General features: G+C 30.2%; 2 protein-coding genes and 1 long non-coding RNA gene across 6 annotated transcripts; 2 read left to right on the plus strand and 1 right to left on the minus strand.

Moving 5' to 3' along the window:
- Positions 1 to 1,401: 1,401 nt before the first annotated feature.
- On the minus strand, positions 1,402 to 5,708 carry LOC149881161 (uncharacterized). Its single transcript, XR_016445392.1, has 2 exons — positions 5,264 to 5,708; positions 1,402 to 5,152 (listed from the first exon to the last, which is right to left on the minus strand). It is a non-coding gene; the product is annotated as an uncharacterized LOC149881161 (long non-coding RNA).
- Positions 5,709 to 10,902: 5,194 nt separating this feature from the next.
- Positions 10,903 to 15,016, plus strand: LOC149881162 (uncharacterized). Of its 4 annotated transcripts, none has more exons than XM_090069107.1 (4): positions 10,903 to 11,282; positions 12,373 to 12,879; positions 13,067 to 14,434; positions 14,814 to 15,016. In XM_090069107.1, the coding sequence occupies exons 1-4, from the start codon at positions 10,929 to 10,931 to the stop codon at positions 14,829 to 14,831; spliced, it is 2,247 nt and encodes a 748-aa protein (XP_089925233.1). In that variant the 5' UTR covers positions 10,903 to 10,928; the 3' UTR covers positions 14,832 to 15,016. The 4 variants fall into 4 exon arrangements, with proteins under 4 accessions (XP_089925233.1, XP_089925231.1, XP_089925235.1 ...); XM_090069109.1 differs by having other exon boundaries at positions 10,960 to 11,437; XM_090069105.1 differs by lacking the exon at positions 14,814 to 15,016 and having other exon boundaries at positions 13,067 to 14,524.
- On the plus strand, positions 14,895 to 17,302 carry LOC149881163 (uncharacterized). Its single transcript, XM_090069110.1, has 6 exons — positions 14,895 to 15,016; positions 15,202 to 15,381; positions 15,487 to 15,603; positions 15,680 to 15,859; positions 15,940 to 16,043; positions 16,868 to 17,302. Exons 2-6 carry the CDS (start codon positions 15,267 to 15,269, stop codon positions 17,147 to 17,149), a joined length of 798 nt encoding a protein of 265 aa, XP_089925236.1. The 5' UTR covers positions 14,895 to 15,016; positions 15,202 to 15,266; the 3' UTR covers positions 17,150 to 17,302.
- The last annotated feature ends 1,566 nt before the right edge of the window (positions 17,303 to 18,868 follow it).

Raw genomic sequence — 18,868 nt, forward strand, 5'->3', positions numbered from 1 at the left:
TTGTCTTAAACTAAATTTTTATGATTGAAAAAAGTTTTTAAAATTAAATGATTAATAAATTAGCATAATTTTAAATTATGTTTCAAAATAGCTATAGATTTTTTTGTGTAGGCGTGTATGTGTCAATAACATTTTCTATAGCTTAAATGAGCTAAACTAAGATCAATTTGCATGCAATCTTACATTTATATACTAATTATGAATCTGGGGTAGAAAAATTTATAAAATCGAGTAAACTTTTTTACCTTAGGGGTTGTACACGTAACAAACCATCACCCTATGTGATACACCGTTAAAGTTAGAAAATTTATTAATGTAAAGTTAAACTTGGTATTATCAGAAATAAGTATTCTGACTCATAAATGATTGACAGAAGTAAAAGGTAAGTGAATGGAGATAAAAAAATGTCTGCTCATTTAGTGAGTAATCAGAATTCTTAGTTCTTATATCGAAAATTATCCAGACAATCATAGATTTGTTTGTGGAGAGAGTTATAAATTGGGCGAGTTTTTTTTATGACGCATTTTTTTAAAGAGAATTAATTGTAAGGAAGTAGTTACTATATAGTTATTAACCGTTGTTAACAGTTACTACAACTTTTTTTGTCTTTTGTATCAAAATGTAAATTAAAAAAGTAATATTTAACTTTTTTCATTGTTTTGATTATTAAGTAGATTATCTTTTTGATCATTAAGTAGATTATTTTAACTGCCACCTACTTAGTTAACTCTTCTCATGTTAAACATAAGCTTAATGAAGTTTGAAGTAGACATGACTACACAGTTAATAAACTGGTTCAAAATGCTGCCATCAGAGTGAAAAAATCCGGTATGGATATATAGTGGTGAAGGAACTAATACGGATGTCACATTTCATGACCAAAGTTAATTTTACTAGATGTCACATTTCATGACCAAAGTTGATTTTACATTGATGTCACAGAACATGATCTTGATCATGATCTTGTAAACACAGTAACCAAAGTATTGGACGATATTTCTAAATTCTGAACAACTATGTCTTCGGTAATAGTATTTTCAAGACTATTTTGCTATCACTAATGTCTTCTTTGCAATTTTACCAAATGTTACTTATTGTCAATATTTGAGTTAAATAGGTTCAAATCTTACATCAATGACGATTGTTATTCTACTATTAAACTACTTTTTAAAGCACTTGGCAAAGGTAGAAGAGTGTTTCACATTGTACCTCTTGTGTGTTGACAAGGTTAAAGGGCATCTTATCAATTGCCAACCATTCCATGATTGGCATATCTCTTGTAAGCTTATCATCTGAACGAAGAAGCCGCTTGTTTGTGGCTCCAGCATGCTTCCTCTTCTTATCACGGTCAGCATCTTAGACTTCAGGATTGTTGTCAGAATTTTGCAGGACTTTCTTCACTTTTTCTTCTCTTTCTTCTATCTAGAATTGCTTCCATTCTACCGTGTGCTTATCTGAAAGTGGTATCTGATGCTTGAAGTGGTGCCATTTTCCATTCCAAGGGTGATTTGCATACCCTCAGGTTCACATACCTTGCACTTGCCCTTGACCTGACCACCCTCGTTTACCTTACAAAACTATCATCATATGGGGGATCTTGACATGCTGATGACACCTGGACTGTAGAAATTTAGTTTAAAAAATGTAGTTAAATTTCGTAACTGATGAATATTTACGTTTACGAATCGTAAATAACGATTAAAATACAAATAACAAAAGATAAATTTCATTACAATATCTCAATAAATCAATAAACTTAACAATACTAATAAAACTACCAATAAAAATTAAACTCTTAAAACTCTTACACCTATCCAAAAATGGTCCCTACCTCAATTTTGAGGACCAAAAAAACGACCAATGGGACATTAATCTGCAAGGTCTCAGGTATCACCAGATGTAAAAATTAAAATCTAATCTCTATAGCCAAAGGAGAAAAACACATTTAAAGTTTTATAGCACTTTGCGCTACTGATCGCACTTGGAGCCCCGTTGTAAATCTATTTTGCTTTTTTTTCACTTTTGGGTATGGAGTTTTTTAAAAAAATCAAAAACTCTTTACATATATGTGTTGGCTATAACCTGACAAAAAATCAGCTCTCTAACACTTGTAGTTTGTGTACAGGGACCTAAAGTATAGGGTATGGCACTAAAAGCCTCTTTAAAAAGAGACAACGGATACTTTACGTTTTTATTCTAACCTTATTATCGACTAAGGAAGTTTCAAAACTTAATTGAATGAAGCCTCGACATGTATCTTTCAGGCAAAAAAAATAGAAGCAAGATATCTTTTATCTGTGCAAATATATAGCTCTAAAAGTGGGAATTTTGCCTTTGAAAAAAAAACTAAAATATAGCAGCTTTTTGTGGTTTTTATGCTTTTTAAAGATTCAAAGTTACATCAAATAACTAATTTAGTAACAATATCATGTGACTAAAGGATATGGGATTCTATCGTTGTTAAAATTCACATTTTTGTGCACTTTGTCTGCAAAAAGAGTGCTTTTTTTGTCCTAGTTTGTATAAAATATGGGGTTGAAAACACATAGCTAGAGGCCTTTTTTCTAATTGTTCTAAATTTAAAACACATAAAAACCTATTTATATTTTAGTTGTTAAACCTACAGGTTTGCTTTATTGTTTTTGTTTAAAATAATTACCAAATATTGGATATTATAACAACTTTTTTTCATATTGTTAAAATTACTTTAAGATTGTAAATTCAAAATTAATTGGTAATTTATAAAATAGTTTCAAAATTAATGTTAGAATCAAGTTTTTTTATATAAATCAAATATGTTTAACTACTGAAAAAACTGCGTCCTCTGTACTCAAAAGGTATCCTCTCCACAGGACACAATTAGGTTGAGCAGAGAAAGCGGTAAAGCTTTAACTATTACTCTAAATCCCTCCAGAGCTCAGTGCATATCAAGAACTTTTTTAACTACTTTGGACATGGTTCAAGTTGCATGGGATAGAAAAAAATGCTAAGCGTCAGCTACTTGTTGCTGTTTCTGAAAATGTTTCAGAAACTTATGAAACTTATGTCAAAAAAATTTTAAGTTTATTTTGGAAAATTGATGTGTCTTTCTTTATTGCATGTGATATGAAGTTAGCCAATATCATCTGTGGTATTCAGTCTCACTCAAGCAAACAACCTTGCTGTTGGTGTGATGTTAAATCTAGTAACCTCAATGAACAGGGAGCTCCAAAAAACATCAGATCCATGAGGATGCTATACAAAGCATTCATTGAGAAAGAGAATGGAAAAATGTGCGCAAGGGATTCTTATAATGTTGTTCATAACCAATTGCTAGACCAAGAAGAAATCAAACAAGTTATTGAGTTTATTCCCCCAATGGAACTTCATCTTCTCCTTGAGATTGTAAATCATCTTTACAGATCAATGCTAAAGATATGGCCTTAAGGCAAAGATTGGCCATTACTTCTCAAATTTAAATTACAACCTTTTCATGGTGGAGAGTTTGTGGAGCACAATTTTGTAAACAAATAAACTTATATAAAAAACACCATTTATAAAAAAAACCCATATCGTTATTTACGAACTTTAACACAAATTTAATAATTTGTGTTATGACGTTATGACGTTATATAATTTGCTTTATGACGTTTAAGTTTCTTAGTGACGTAAGAACAAATTATCACGATTGAATTTTCATTAAACTATTAATTAGAATATGATCGTAAGTTACGAATCAAATAATGACGTTTATTACGAAAAATGTAATTTAATCGATTTTCGGAAGATCAAAATTTTCCTCGTTCGCGATTAAACTAAGCATGGCAAACTCGCACATTGAGTAGTGCAAGTAAAAAATATTCGCTGCGAGTATAGTACGAGTATTGATAATCGTAATGCGAGTACTGCGATTTCAAAAAATTTACACTCGCGCGAGATGCGATTAGTGCGAGTATATATTTATTAGTTGATTATTTTTTTAAGATGGAACAGATCAGTATTAAGCATGGCAAACTCGCTCATTGAGTAGTGCGGGTAATGTTGATGGCGAATAATAGAAAAATATTCGCTGCGAGTATTGTACGAGTATTGATAATCGTAATGCGAGTACTGCGATTTCAAATAATTTACACTCGCGCGAGATGCGATTAGTGCGAGTATAAAATTCGCCTAAAAATTATACTGCTCGACCAAAATTTTTATGATACTCGCAATGTGAGATAGGCGAGTAGAAATTTTATGCGAATACTGCGATTATCGAGTATTGCGTAAATAACAGTACTCGCAAATCGAGTATAATATATTGATTTTTATAAATACTCGAAACTGCGAATACCGAGTATTCGCACAAAAAATAAAAAAGCGAATATTGTCATTGCGAGTAATCGCACACTTTTTTAATACTCAAAAAAGCGAGTTTTGCTGCGAGAAGTGCGAATAAGCGAGTATGCGAGTATTCGCGCTGCGAGTTTGCCATGCTTAGATTAAACTGACGCAACTTCGGTTAATCGCAATCGTCTCTTCTCTAATTAAAACTACTTTCAAAATTGAACAATTGTAACAGTTGTAATAAAAAACTATTAGGAATGGAAAAGGAATATAGACGCAGTATAATCTTGAAAATATATAACAAAAAAATTTTTTAGACATGGGAAGTTTTTTAAGTTAGAAAAGGAAGACCATGAAAATGTAAAACAAAACATTCAAAAGGAGCTCAATATATAATGTGAGGGCGGTGGATTTTTTAATTATATTTATTTATTTTTATTGTTATATTATGTTTTCTTCTTTTGCAGTAAAGGCGAAGGGGAATGGGAAGGGGAAGGGGAAGTTTGGGTTTAGTGTTATTGTTGGATTAGGTATATGGAGGTTGGGAGCTAGGTTGATGGTCTGGGGAGTATTTGGTTAGGAAAGGGCTAGGTTTGGGTTGTGAGAAGGTATATGGAGGTTGGAAACAAGGTTGGGGGGTTTTATTAAATGTTTTCTATGTTCGGTCCCTCAGGTAATATATTACGGCGCGGCTATAGTAAGGTGTGCGGTTAGAGCATCATACTTTTTAATAACAATATTTTACGCATATAGTAATAACAACAATAATATTAATAATCTTAATGCAAACAAAAGTACTTACTACTGGTTCTTCTTCTCTTACTTGTTTTTCTTAATAAATATTCTCAAATATTTCTCATCAATATATATGTTCTCTTAATATTAACTTGTACATATAACAATACATTAATTCTCATAATAACGCATATTGAAAGTTACTCAAATATTTTCTTACCAACTTTCCTCATAAAGTTCTCTTTTAAATTCTCCTTTAATTCTTCTCATAAGTTTCTTGTTAAATTTTCCATAAATTCTTTTCATAAATTTCTTATTAAATCTTCAAAACTCTTTTTCTCATAAATTCCTCTTTTAAATCTCTTAAAACTCTTTCTCTTAAAATTCTCTTTTAAATCTCTTCTTCAAAAACTCTTTCTCTTCTCCCAAAGACTTCACTTAAAAACTCTAATTCTTCTTCTCTTAACTCTCCCAATAAAAGCTCTCTTTAAAAACTGTCTTCCCATAAAAAAACACACACTCTCTCTCTGCCAGATTCTTTCTTTTTTTTTGAGCTTTTATAGTTCATTAGTTTACTTGACAGGTAAATAGGTCTCTGTATGTACGTCTTTTCTTAATGGTTATTTTTTTTATTTTTTTGCTTCATTAGTTTTCTCGTGTTTTATTTATATGACATGATGAATGAGTCTCTGTATGTACGTCTTTTCTTAATGGTTATTTTTTATTTTTGCTTCATTAGTTTTCTCGTGTTTTATTTATACGACATGATGAATAAGTCTCTGTATGTACGTCTTTTCTTGGTTGACTCACTCTTTTCTTCCTTCCAATGTTATTAGCTTGAGTCGGGTAAAACTTAAAGATAATGTTTTTCAATTTTATCATTTTCCCTCCTCACAATAATTTCAGGCTTAAAAAATGTAGAGATATCTGTGCAAAGTTGTTTCTTGTGTTTTGGTTTTTCGGTTGTGTTTTGCTTTTTTTTCGTTAATTGTATCGTTAACTGTATCTTTAGTTAATAGAAATTGTTGAAACCGTTTGTAGGGATTGTTGAAAGAGCATCAAGTACACCGTTAGCAAGTTACAATTGCAATTTGCCATCAAGTTTACCGCAACGTCACGGAAAGTAATTATTGCAGACTTGTTTTGGAGTTCCAAATTCTTGGCCTTCCTTTTCCGACAGCTTGTCACAATCATCGAAAAGCTTATCAAGATCTTCAAGGATTTAATGCGTTTTTAACAACTGTAGTTTTGTTAGGAAATTTGTGACAGTATTATTCGGGCCTTGAGTAGATTTTCAAATGTAAAAAATGTTCTTTTCAAAAAAGTTGTCTATATATAGCATATACAAAAATGGGCCTATTGTACACCACACTTTCTTTTGTTAACTCAAATTGTGGATTAGCAAAGTTTCTCAGACTTGCTAATCCACCAATTGAGTGCATTTGATTAGCTAGCCTGTTAATTCGTTGCCAAGAATTCCATATGAAGGCAATATTTCCATGAGAATGCTGCAATTTATTGTATCAAACACCTTTGAAAAATTGATAAACACAACACCAACCATCTAACCACTGTTTACTTTCCCAGCTAGCCTTTACAGACGGGTTCCGTACGGTATTGAACTGGGGATCTGGTATGGTTATTATCCGGGTTATAGCACCGGGAGTCACACGGGAACCGTACGGTTTTCCCGGGTGTTAACGCCACATATTGACTGTATTAGAATTTACCTCATGCGTGAAGTTTGAAATTGCTATTTTGTCGTGTGAAAGTTTTTGCGACATTTTGTTAATATTATATTTCTTTTACACTTTAAAGTTGTTTCTTTTTCAAAAAGTAGTATATACTTTTTTGCATATATTTTTCAAATGTTTTGTTTAAGTTATCCGTTTATAAATTACGATTGTCGGATAAAAACAATTTTTTCACTGTTTGATTATAGTAAAATCTTTTTGAAGATGATTTTTTACTAACAGTATTTTAGGTATTGTAGTTTCATTATAATGTTTTGGTTATGTTTGCAATAACTATTTATAGATAATTCTATGTTGATTTTTGAATATTGATTAAAACATTAAGAGCTATTGTCTGAGAAATCTAGGCAAAGTCTGGGAGTGATGTCTTCAAACTGTACTTTTTTTTAGATATTTTGTAAAAGACAATAAAAAAAAGCAGGCCACTGGTAATTTTTTTTCTAAAATTTTTATTAATTTCGGAGATATTGGGTTCCAAAATTTGGCCCGTTTTGAGAAAATTTTGCGCATTAAGTGCAATTGCTACTTTGAGGAGTAGTTTTAGCAACATGAATATGACAGAAACATTTCTTTTTAATTTTTTTACTAATCTGGGTAGATTTCTACAGTAAAAGTAAAAATTCAACAAGATTACATTTTCAATTGTCTAGAAATCGTGGTCCGAAACCACAACATTTGAAATTTTACCCTAACTTTGAGCTCTAATATCTCTTAAGGCCAATACTTGCACGTAGTTTTTTTAGGTGTTTTTGAAAGACACTAAGACATACATTGATTTTTTGGAACAAAAACCATGTGCATGCAAGGACCTGGAAAGAAGTAACCTGCCAAAAATCACTTTTTGCGGTCAAAGCGCTTTGATAGATTACCCATAACAACCGTGGCCTTAGGTCCACCATGAACAGTATAAGTTATTCATTTTCCTTAAATATGCATCTTCAAATATCTGAAAAAAGATCTATGTGCTCGGGTAATAAAAACCCTAAAGAAGTCCTAGAAGTAGCCTTATTTTGCCAATTTTTTAACTAAAAAAAATACCCTAGCAACGGTATAGATATACTTAGCAACGGCTACTTTACAGCCTTATTAATTAGTACTGCTATTAAAAATTTTAACATAATACTTTTTTATAAAGAAACTGTACAAGAGAACTTGAAAAAAAATTTTTTTTTTAACTTTATCAATGAAAGAAAGAACCATTAAACTTCAAGACCGTTTTTTCCATTTAAAACTGATGGGAAATACAGTTTTCTAAGAATTAAGAAAAAATATATAATAAATTTATTAATGGCTGATCTGAATCTCCACGTTGTCAATATCGTCTTTTGAGAGTCAATAATCCCCTCTTTGATTAGTTGTTGTTGGTGCATCAATCTTACAAACAACGTCAAGAGACAAACATTGGAGAATATTTTCTTTGGTTGGCCACTTGAAGCAGTTCTTTCCAAGTGTAACAGACAATTCCATACAAGAAACATATATACCATCATCATTGACCTAATGGTTGAGGTAAAGTAACGTCTAACCATTGCTGCTTACTAAATAATCCTTAAAATTAGTTAATATGGTTAATAAACCAATAATTTTGTAATAGATCTCAATATACAAAAATACAATATTATAGTGTTAAAACTTCTTACATTTTTAATTATTGCAGGATACCATTGCATAAAGTATGGAACAATAATCCAATCACCAATTTGAAAATCAGATGCTAACTCCTTTGCAATCAACTGAATATCGTTGTTTAAATCATCTTCTTCGTTTTCAGGTGCATCTTTCATATCAACAGTTTCATCAATCACATCATCATTTAAGTTAACTTCTTCACAAAATGTGGTTGCCAACCTTCCTGTTCTTTTTTGCTTCCTTAATCTAAAAAATTACACTTGAAGGATAAAGGAAATTGCTAAATATTTATCTCAAGTCCCAAGAAAAGAAAAAAGTCACATTTTTTAGCATAAATACTTTGGGTATTTGTAAATATACAAGTTCATTTACTTGCCTACAGAATAATGATCGAGTTTGTTGAGTTGTCACATATTCACTTGGCTTTAAAATTGTCCTCAGCTGCTGGTGAACTTGCTTTATCTTAAAAGACAGTGGACTTGCTCTAATTGCTTCACACAAAGAGCTCACTGCTTTTTTTTATTCTTTAATGAAATACTTTTTAGGTGGCTGAAGCAAAATACGGCTCCAACCGGAAGTGATAAACTCTTTTCATATAAGCAGCAAGGGTGTTCAAAGGGATGGATCTAATTTTAGGTGCTTTTTTACTGATTTGAAATTAATGTCTTGGGTGTTGACAACTGTTTGGCTGCTTCCAGCCAATACCAAAAGAAAAACGATGGTACGCACATAATGAGTCATAGCGTAAAAGATAAGCTTGTAGTCGGCTTTCAATTAAGGTTTTTTTTCATTCCACTGGTTTGTCGATAGTAGCTATAAAACAGTAACGTTAGATTTTCCACCTATGCACTATGAGATAAAATAATAAAAATTGATCACAAAAATCAAAAATCACAATTTTTTTATTTTCAATTTAGATATGATATTTTATTAACTAGGGATTATAGAAATTTGTAGCTAAACGAACTTTGAAAATATCTCTCACGGTATTGATATTGTAGGTTATCGAAATTGATATTTATTAATTAAAAAAAAACAAAACAGAAAATTTCTGATATTTCTTGCAAAAAATTTGCACAAACAAGTAGAAGCTTTTCCCACAACACATATTTAATAGTTACAAATGTGATTCTTAGCAATTGATTGCAACTGATCAGATCTATATTTCTCCACGTATAAAACATTTTAAGAAATATTTAGAGATACGGAATTTGGGGTTATTACCAAATTTTTGGCTTTACAAGACCCGCATTCTTTACAGTATCAAAAAGTATCAACTATTTTGGTACCAAATGAAAGGTGAATACTCTGGGTTTCAAAAAGGTTAAGGTTATGTACCCCTCAAAATCCCCGTTTGAGAGTTATAGAATTTTAAACAGAATGATGGAATTTCACAAAAACCTCAATTTGAGGGGGATGTAAACTTTGTAAAGTCATGAAAGCCGATCAAAAAGATATTATTGAATCAAATTTGAAATTTGTTGATGAATATAAATAAAGTTTAAAATTAAAAAAAAAATAACAAACTTGACTTATTGCCCTCATATTTGAGGGCTAACATTTTAGGGTTTTTGTTGTTCCCAGTCTCCAATCACCGCAATTTTTTGCGTAGCATCCTCATTCCTTATATATATGAACATACTTAAATATGGAGTTTTCTTCATGTTTCAAAGTTGCTTAGCTCAAACATCAAATATATTTCTGAAAGCCTACATGCACAAAATATTTATTTAAGTATAACTCGTTTTTAAGTAAAAATTCTTGCTGCCCTTAATTGTCACGAACATTTGGACTTTGAAAAATTTGGTTCCTTCTGCCATGAAACATATTCCTGCCTCTCTTCATAAAATTCTTTGTCATTCAAAAAACATTATGACACTACCATTATCACCTGGATTTTTTGGTGAAGAGGGAGCTGAATCTTGTAATAAGTACTATAGGCAGAATCGTAGATATCATTCTCGAAAGTGTTCTCGTAAAAGTAATTTGCTCGATGTTTTTTATCGAGCATTAGATTCATCGGACCCTATAGTGTCTTCAGCAAAACTGGATGTGACACTGATCAACATATATTGCGTTATATTACAACATATTGCAATATTATTGCGTTTTCAATTAAAATTGCTACAAATTGCTCAATAAACTGACAACTAAAAATGCAACAAAATTTTACAAATGCAATGTGTTTTTAAATGTAATTTAAATGCACTTAAATAAAAATAATTCCGATGCTTTTCTAATTACCCTTGTCATTTTTTTGTTTTACATACGTTTAATGTGTTAATAAGCAGTAACAAGGTTGTTGTTAAAATATTACAATATTATTGCAATATTATTGCAATATTATTGCAACTGTATAATATGGATTTATTGCAAGTTAATGTGGAATTATTTTTATCGGTTTTAACGACTTTGAATGATTTTAATGTTCAAAGTGGCGTTTTGTACATGCGCGGAACGAACCTGTCTGGTTGGAAAATTTGTTAAAATTTTATTTGCGCAATGAAACGAAACTTTTTTAATAGAAAGTACCAAAGAAGAATTTTACACTCTACAGCTGAGTCTACGTCTTCTGAAGAGGTCATCATTAAAAGTAGTTCTCAGTCCGACGGTAGCGATACGGATGATAATGTTAACAATGGTAGATTTACCCAAGAAACAGAAGAAATTGTAGTATCTGAGCCTGAGGAAGAATCAAAAGCTTCCATGTTTCAGTTTTTTAGTTGTAATCCATTTGAAAATTCTTTATTTGATCCACTTACCAACAAAACGTTTATGTTTTTAACCTTATTGTATTTAATGATTAGCAATTCATTGACTGAAATCGCATTTGATCGTTTTTTGAAGACTTTGCTGGTATGTAAAATGTAGCCTACATTATGCGATGTACTTGTAAATGAATATTGCCAAGCTAATGAAATTACCAACCAACTTGGCCCTTGATTAAAATATTTTAAAACTCAGACATCTTCAAGTTTAGTGACTTTTATTCCAAAAATTTTCTGTAATAGGTAAGCTACTGTTCAAACTTAGAGACTTAATAAAATTAAAATTAAATAAAAATATTTTGTATATTTATTTATTGAATGGCCTGAAAAATGGGTTATTTTAGTGTTCTCAGGCCCCAAAAGTTATTTTTTGGCGTATTAAATTTTATTTTTTTTTTAGTTTATTGGCATAATTTTAAAAAATTACAAAAACAAAATGCATTTATTGTCTTGGGCAGACAAATGCCACTGAAAACCTGAACCAGGGTGCATTCCATATATATTTTTTTTTTTCACAGAATATATATCAACAACGCCAAAATTTATTTAATTTTTACCAATACACCAAAAAAAAAAAAATTTATAAGGTAATAACAATTTTGTACACCAAAAATAAAATGACATCAATTAATAATTACATAAATTAACAACATCAAATAAATAAAAATTTTTGTAAAAATACATAAATTTATTTAAAGTCGCTAAACATGGAAAGTTGCTATATTTGATGATTTATAAAAAGTCTTAAAGTTAACATTCTCTCTTCCTAACTATTGCAATGGTTCCATGAAAGGATTTAGTCAATTTATTTGCTTAGGCTGCATGGGCTGCAGCACGCACAGCCTAGCCATGGCTTTATTCTAAAACTCTCCATTTACATTAAAAATGGATACAGCCAGTCTATTCAGACTAGTCTTTGAGCCTGTCATATCAAGTAATGCACTGCAAAAAATGCTGCTCTGGCAGTTTAGCTCTGGCTACCATCAGAAATGGTGCACATTGCCAATAATTTGTAAAAAAAGTCTGAGAAAATTGGCATAAGTAGAGAGTCTTTTAATTAGGAACATTCTACATTACTGTCTAGTCTTATTTTCATTTCAACTAAGGTTGGGGCCTGGGTTGGTTGGTAAAACTTCAATAGCTATACTTTTAAAGTTTTATATTTTTTTTTTTTATAGATTTTCCAGTGTGTAGAAGACATACCTTCATCTCTTAAAATGATTCGTAGATTTGTTAAAAAAAATGTATTCTCCCATACTGAACCAACCCATACATATTATTGTCATGATTGCTGCACAGCTTTAGTTGACACATGTAAACTAAATCTTCATTGTTCATCACATATCTTTATATTGGATATTATTAGCCAAATGAAACTTGTTTTATCTCAAAATTTGGGAGCAATTAAATCTTATCAAATGGAAATTATATTGGGTAAACGAAAGAGTGATTTAATTTCGAGACAAAATTTTGTCGAAAATATGAAATCTAAAAATGTTTTACATATTCATTTGTTAATGTCAACTGATGGTGGAGAACCATACACAAAAAAAAAGACTTCAATGTGGCCATTTCATGCAATTATTTTGGATTTACCATCTTGTAAACGGTTTCTAATTGAAAATACATTACTTCTTGGTTTATGGTTCTCATCATTAAAACCTAATTGGCATGCTTATTTGAAGGTAAATTAATTATTAATAGTTATTTTTTATATTAAAATTATAGTTAATTGATTTTCCTATAGTGGTAGAATTCTTTCACTGTTCCAGCTGTGGAACAGTGAAAGAATTCTACCACTATAAGTAATGATAATAAACAACAAACAAACAACAATTAGGCATAATTACTATATTACTAACTATTTTTTAGGAGTGCATTAATGAAAAACTGTTTGAAATACCCCTTGAAATTAACAATGTCCAAGTTGTTATTCATATTGTTGGTTTGGTTTTCGATTTACCTGCAGTGGCCTCAATTATCAATCACAAGCAATATAATGGTGAATTTGGATGTCATTATTGTGAACATCCTGGTAGAACAATTGAAAGAAAACATGGTTCAGCAAGAATTTATTCACATTCAGATACAAAATATAATCTTAAAACATCTGAAATGTATGCCAAATATGCTAGATTAGCTGAAAAATCAAAAGTATCTGTATTTGGAATTAAAGGCTTGAATATCTTTAGTGAAATGTCATTTGTTAAAGTGCCAGATATGATACTTATTGATGTGTTACATCTGTTTTACGAAAATTGCTCAAAAAAACTTTTAATTTGTTTATTTTCTGTTATCAATAAACATGAAGCATTTTTTATTGGTAGTGCTGCAAAATTAAATGCTCTGGAAATCTTACTTGCTGATCAAAAAATGCCACATAACATGCCTAAGCCACCAACTATTAAATCATTTATACATTGGAAAGGCCATGACTTTAAAAACTTTATTTTATACTTAGCAGTTCCATATTTTCTGCCATATTTGAATCCTGACTGCATGATGATGATCTATTCTCTAGTAATTGGCATGCGCTTGTCAAGCAGTGAAATATGTTTAGATAAAGTATCAGTTATTAGCCAGCTGTTTAATTTTTATCAAAAATCATTGTCTGAGTTGCTTCCTTTATATATGAATACTATCAATGTTCATCTACTTGGTCATGTTAGCGATATTATTAAAATGCATGGAAGTGTGACAAATTACTCAATGTTTTGTTTTGAAGCTCGGCTTAGTAATTATAAAAAAATGATGAAAGGAACACATGGTCACCCACAGCAGATTGTGCAAAAATTTCTTGACTTCAAAACAGCTTCTTGTTTTTTGCAAACAACAGATCATCCTAAAAAATCTGAAATTTGTCAAGCATTAAATATTGGCATTAGTGAACAGGAAGAATTGCAATTGCTAAATCCTGGCAAATTGTTAAAACATGGTATTGTTTATCATTCAAAAACTTATGGCAAACATAACAGCTACACTTGTCAATTTGGACATAATAAGTTTGGTATCATATTGGATTTTCCTTTAGTTGACAATGTTATACATGTTCAGTTACAACTATTAAATGTGGAATGCAAGTTAGTATCTACTTTTGGTGATATGATTGGAAATGTGAAAGTTAACATTGATGATGACTTATTTTTTATTGTTGAACAAACACAAAATATTGTTGTTATTCCAGCTGACAATCTAGTTTGCAAATGCATATTAATTAAAAGTAAACTACTCACAAAAGAAGTAATAATTTTAATACCATTGAAAGAACTTTTTGAATATGCTTAGGGTGGCTAAATGTAAATTTTGTGATAAATAAACAAATAAACCATGCATGTGTGTTTTTTTATACAAGCATTTTATACAAATTTACAAATTAATTTTATAAAACTTTACATAATATTTTACATAAAAATTTTACATAATATTTTACATAAAAATTTACATAATGTTTTAATAATAATTTACAATATTAACAAATTATTTTTTTAAAAATTATGCAAGCATTTAATACAAAAACATTTTTATAAATTTTGTACAAGCAAGTTTTTTTTTATAAATTTTATATTTAGATAACTTTGTAAAGCTATTGTGATTGTGTTGTTTTTAATTTTTTTCATAGGTTTATATTATTAAATAATGGCTTATCCTGGTAGAAATAGAACCAAGAAATTGGATTTTGTAGACACTCAAAAGCTTTTTTCAACATTTGTTCTTTTATGGTACAAGGACTGTGAGAAGCATGAGCGTCATACACCTCCTATATCACTTTCAAATACACTTTTTAAGCATTATTCATCCGTTGAATGCCTTGAGTTTCAAGTGGTAAGTGCATTAAAATACAACTACAGATGACAATTACCCTATATACTTTAATTAAAGTCCACCCTAAAATATAAGCCCACTTTTTAAAGATGTTGAAAAAATTGATGTAGATAAATAAATTTAATGTTTTTTTACTTAACAGAAAAATGTAGTGAATGTATTCATTGCAAATAAACAACATTCAGCTGTCATAATATATAAGGGGTCTATTACCCAATGTTGTAAATTTGAAACGTCATTGGATAACTTTATGGATGAATTTGGTGACGAAAATCCTAGCAGTGATGAAGTGAGTAAGTTTGCCCTCAATTATAATGAAGGCAATGCTGTGGGAAAAAGAAAACATAATGAAGACCCATCTTCAGGTAACTTGTGACAATTACAAGTATAATATTATATTAATTTTGTTATGAATTTACTATTCTGTGTATGTAGCTACAACTTTTAATTGTTCTTGTATTTTTCTATAGATTCAGACAATATGGCACCAGTCTCAGAACGTATAGGCCTAAATGGACCTAAATACAAATCGACTCCTAAATCAAAGGTGCTGAAAAAAAAACGCGTTAATGAAGACCATTCTTCAGGTTATTTTAATAATATTATTACAATTTCGTTGATGTACTTTCTTGAATATATTTTTATTGTTCGTTTCATTTATAGAATCAGACTCCTTTGCATCAGTTTCAAACTATCAAAAAGGATCGTCTAAAAAAAGTGAAGTAGAGATTATGGCTTTGGAAAAGCGCAAGCTTGACATGCTTGATGACAATTTTGATAATGATGCTCCCAAAACCAAACACTGTGGTACACCAAAGTTGAGCAGTCTGTCTTGTTTAGAAGGTTAGTTAAAATACTGTATTTGCATAAGCTCTACCATATTGTGCTTGTACATAGAAGTACTCTATTGTTTTTAACATTAGCAATTTTGGTTGAACAAAAGAAACTTCTCGTTGAACAAAGGAAGACCAACAAACTTCTGGCTGAAATTTTACACCCAATAGAAAATGAAACTATTAATGATAATGTAAGTCAAATTTAATTTTTGTAATTTAGTTGGAAAAAGCTCATCCAATGAGTGCAGCACTAGCTAGTATTGACCGAATTAAAAAAAGGAAATATTGATTGCTTCAGGAAAGGGTGGCACATTAAGGTGTTGACTTTTTGGTAAATTTTTGGTATCTCTAGTTTCCAATATAAAAAACAGATGAACTTTGGTTTGAAAGTAACTGAAAAGTCATTGGTTTTATTTAAATTTTGAAAAAGGTCACCCACCATGACCCTTGATTACACACTGGCTCCTATATATCATTGAATTTTTTTTTCTTCAAAAGTATATCAACCTGGGTCTCAAAAGAACTAGAATTTTAAAGTGTTTTCAAAGTTCATAATATTTTCTACTGAAACATTTTAAGAAATAATATTGCAAACAAAATGTCATAAAAAAAGACCTTTTCAAGTTTTAGATAATTGTTTTTATATATAAAATTTAATCAATTTATTTTTATTTAAAACCATTATTATATCTGAAATCTCTATGAAATTCTGGTTCTTTTGAGACACAGGTTGATATACTTTAGAAGAAAATTCACTGATATATGGGAGCCAGCGTGTAATCAAGGGTCATGGTGGGTAACCTTTTTCAAAAATTAAATAAAACCAATGACTTTTCAGTTACTTTCAAACCAAAGTTCATCTGTTTTTTATATTGGAAACTGGAGATACCAAAAAGTCAATACCCTAGTGGCACATTTACATATATTAGGTAGCTTAATTTGACCGTGCATTGAACAAAGTTTACTAAACCAGATTGTTTACTAAATCCGAACTCATCTGTATTATAATTTTTAGATCGTGTATCCTGGATTTGATGCCGTTTTTAAATTAAATGACATTCAAAAACGAGACCCGTGTAGCTTCGCAAGAAAATTTATTGTTTTGCGATTTGGAAAGGAGTTTGCTTGCACGCGTATTTGTGAACCAAATGGACCAACTGCACGCATTCATATGGACAAAGAAGAAGTGCAGGAAGTTAAAGGTGCACTGGACAAAGTTTTCAAGACTTACAACTGGCGTGTTGTTCGAGCGAGTATTAATCAATTTTTCCGAGACAATAAAAGTAGTAAAAAATAGTTTGGTAAAGACAAAAGAAATTAGTGACGTTTTTATTGTGGTGCGGGGTCATGAGCGATTTTAGCTATTTTGTGTTTACAATATGTTTTGAGTTATTTTGTGCATGTGTTATATTTCTGTGTTAAACAAATACACAATCTATTTTATTCTAAATTTTGTTGTCGTTTTGATTTTTTAGAGTTAGCATTTAATATGAATTTAAAGTGTACGTCAATGTTAAACTTTCAGCGCTGTTGTAAAACGCGCTACTGCTGGACGCACTGCTCGTAGACGTTATTCGATTAACGCGCTACTGCTGGACGCGTTGCCGCTGCTGATTGACGCGCTGCGGCTGGATATATTGTCTAGATACTCCAGGAATGTACTTGTGCTCATTTATAATGCTATTTTAAACATTGTTCAGGTGATCCAATGTAGTTGCTCTGCACACACTGCATATTGTATTATGTAACTAGGGTGTACAGCTGCCGCATTTGACAACTAAATTGTGTTGTCTGATTAGTTCAAAAAGCTAGGTGCATGTCAAATTAATTATATTTTATTGCAATTTTATTGTCAATATTGCAATATATTGCGATATTATTGCCCAATAAATTGCCAATCCATTGCAAGCGATTGGCAATATTGGCCAATTGTAATTGCAATTTTATTGCAATTTAAAAAAAAAATGCCGATTAGTGGAGAATGAAAAGGATTAAACATCAGGTATCAGGTGCTGTCAAAATTTTCCTATTATTTAAAAATTATGAACAAGAAGCTGATTGGGACTCTACAACTGAGGAATCAAATTTCATGGATTTAAATTAAGGTTCTCTTATTGACTATTTTGAAGACATGGACTTAGATATTTAGCCGTAAATTTTTCATATTTATTAATTATTAAATAACTGCAATATCTATCTACTTATAATATCTTATAATATAATTTTTAATGCCATAATAAAAAACCCACACTATTTTTCATTTACTTTTTATTGAGAACATTTCAAAAAATTGAAAATTGGATGGAGTTATGCAGAAAGGAACCAACCCACAAAATCCTTTCTCAGGACTAAGTCCAATCTTCAAATCTCTAATTTTGCAAATGTTCTGATGAAAACCAATATGGGGTTTTTGTAATGACATTTACAGGCATCAACAAAAAAAATAATTATCACAAATATTTTTGTGCAAAATTTGTATACTTTTGTCCCATAGTGCTATGGAGTAAGAAATCCTGTTTCTTTTAATAAAAAAGCAAATAATACTCTAATATTATTCATACCTTTAAAGCTTGTAAATGATTAGTTATGTCAGCAGTTAATTCATTAACTTGAAAGATTCCATCTTTGTTCCAACGCTTAAAAGGACCACAAGAAGTCTTCTCTTTATTAAAATATATGCATTTCTCATAAGGACTGACTTTATCCTTGCTCTCTGACATATTTTGTTTAATGTTAATTATTTATTGACTAACATTAATTAGTCAATAAATAATTAACAATAAACAAATTTAATTCTTCTACTGAAAACTGCTGAAAAAAATTAATGTTATGTAACTCAAGTAAACCATGGTATGTACCAAGTATATATATATATATATATGTATATATATACAATGTTCTACCTGATATAATATATTATATTAGATAGAACATTATATTTATTTATATATAATTTTTATTTGTTTTTATTTTAAGTGCTATATGCATTTTTTTCAAGTTCTCTTGTACAGTTCCT

The sequence above is a fragment of the Hydra viridissima genome, unplaced genomic scaffold (genome assembly GCF_058129835.1).
Source record: "Hydra viridissima isolate aposymbiotic clone 2 unplaced genomic scaffold, HvirCarnegie_v1 scaffold_12, whole genome shotgun sequence".
Classification (NCBI taxonomy): Eukaryota; Metazoa; Cnidaria; class Hydrozoa; order Anthoathecata; family Hydridae; genus Hydra; species Hydra viridissima.

Excerpts from the sequence above, each read along its gene's own strand:
- LOC149881162 (XM_090069105.1), top strand. The coding sequence starts at position 10,929 with ATGAAACGAAACTTTTTTAATAGAAAGTACCAAAGAAGAATTTTACAC. Across the intron at positions 11,283-12,372 it reads GTTTTTTGAAGACTTTGCTG|ATTTTCCAGTGTGTAGAAGA; the intron begins GTATGTAAAATG and ends TTTTTTTTATAG. Across the intron at positions 12,880-13,066 it reads ATTGGCATGCTTATTTGAAG|GAGTGCATTAATGAAAAACT; the intron begins GTAAATTAATTA and ends ACTATTTTTTAG.
- LOC149881163 (XM_090069110.1), top strand. The coding sequence starts at position 15,267 with ATGGATGAATTTGGTGACGAAAATCCTAGCAGTGATGAAGTGAGTAAG. Across the intron at positions 15,604-15,679 it reads TAATGAAGACCATTCTTCAG|AATCAGACTCCTTTGCATCA; the intron begins GTTATTTTAATA and ends TTTCATTTATAG. Across the intron at positions 15,860-15,939 it reads CAGTCTGTCTTGTTTAGAAG|CAATTTTGGTTGAACAAAAG; the intron begins GTTAGTTAAAAT and ends TTTTAACATTAG.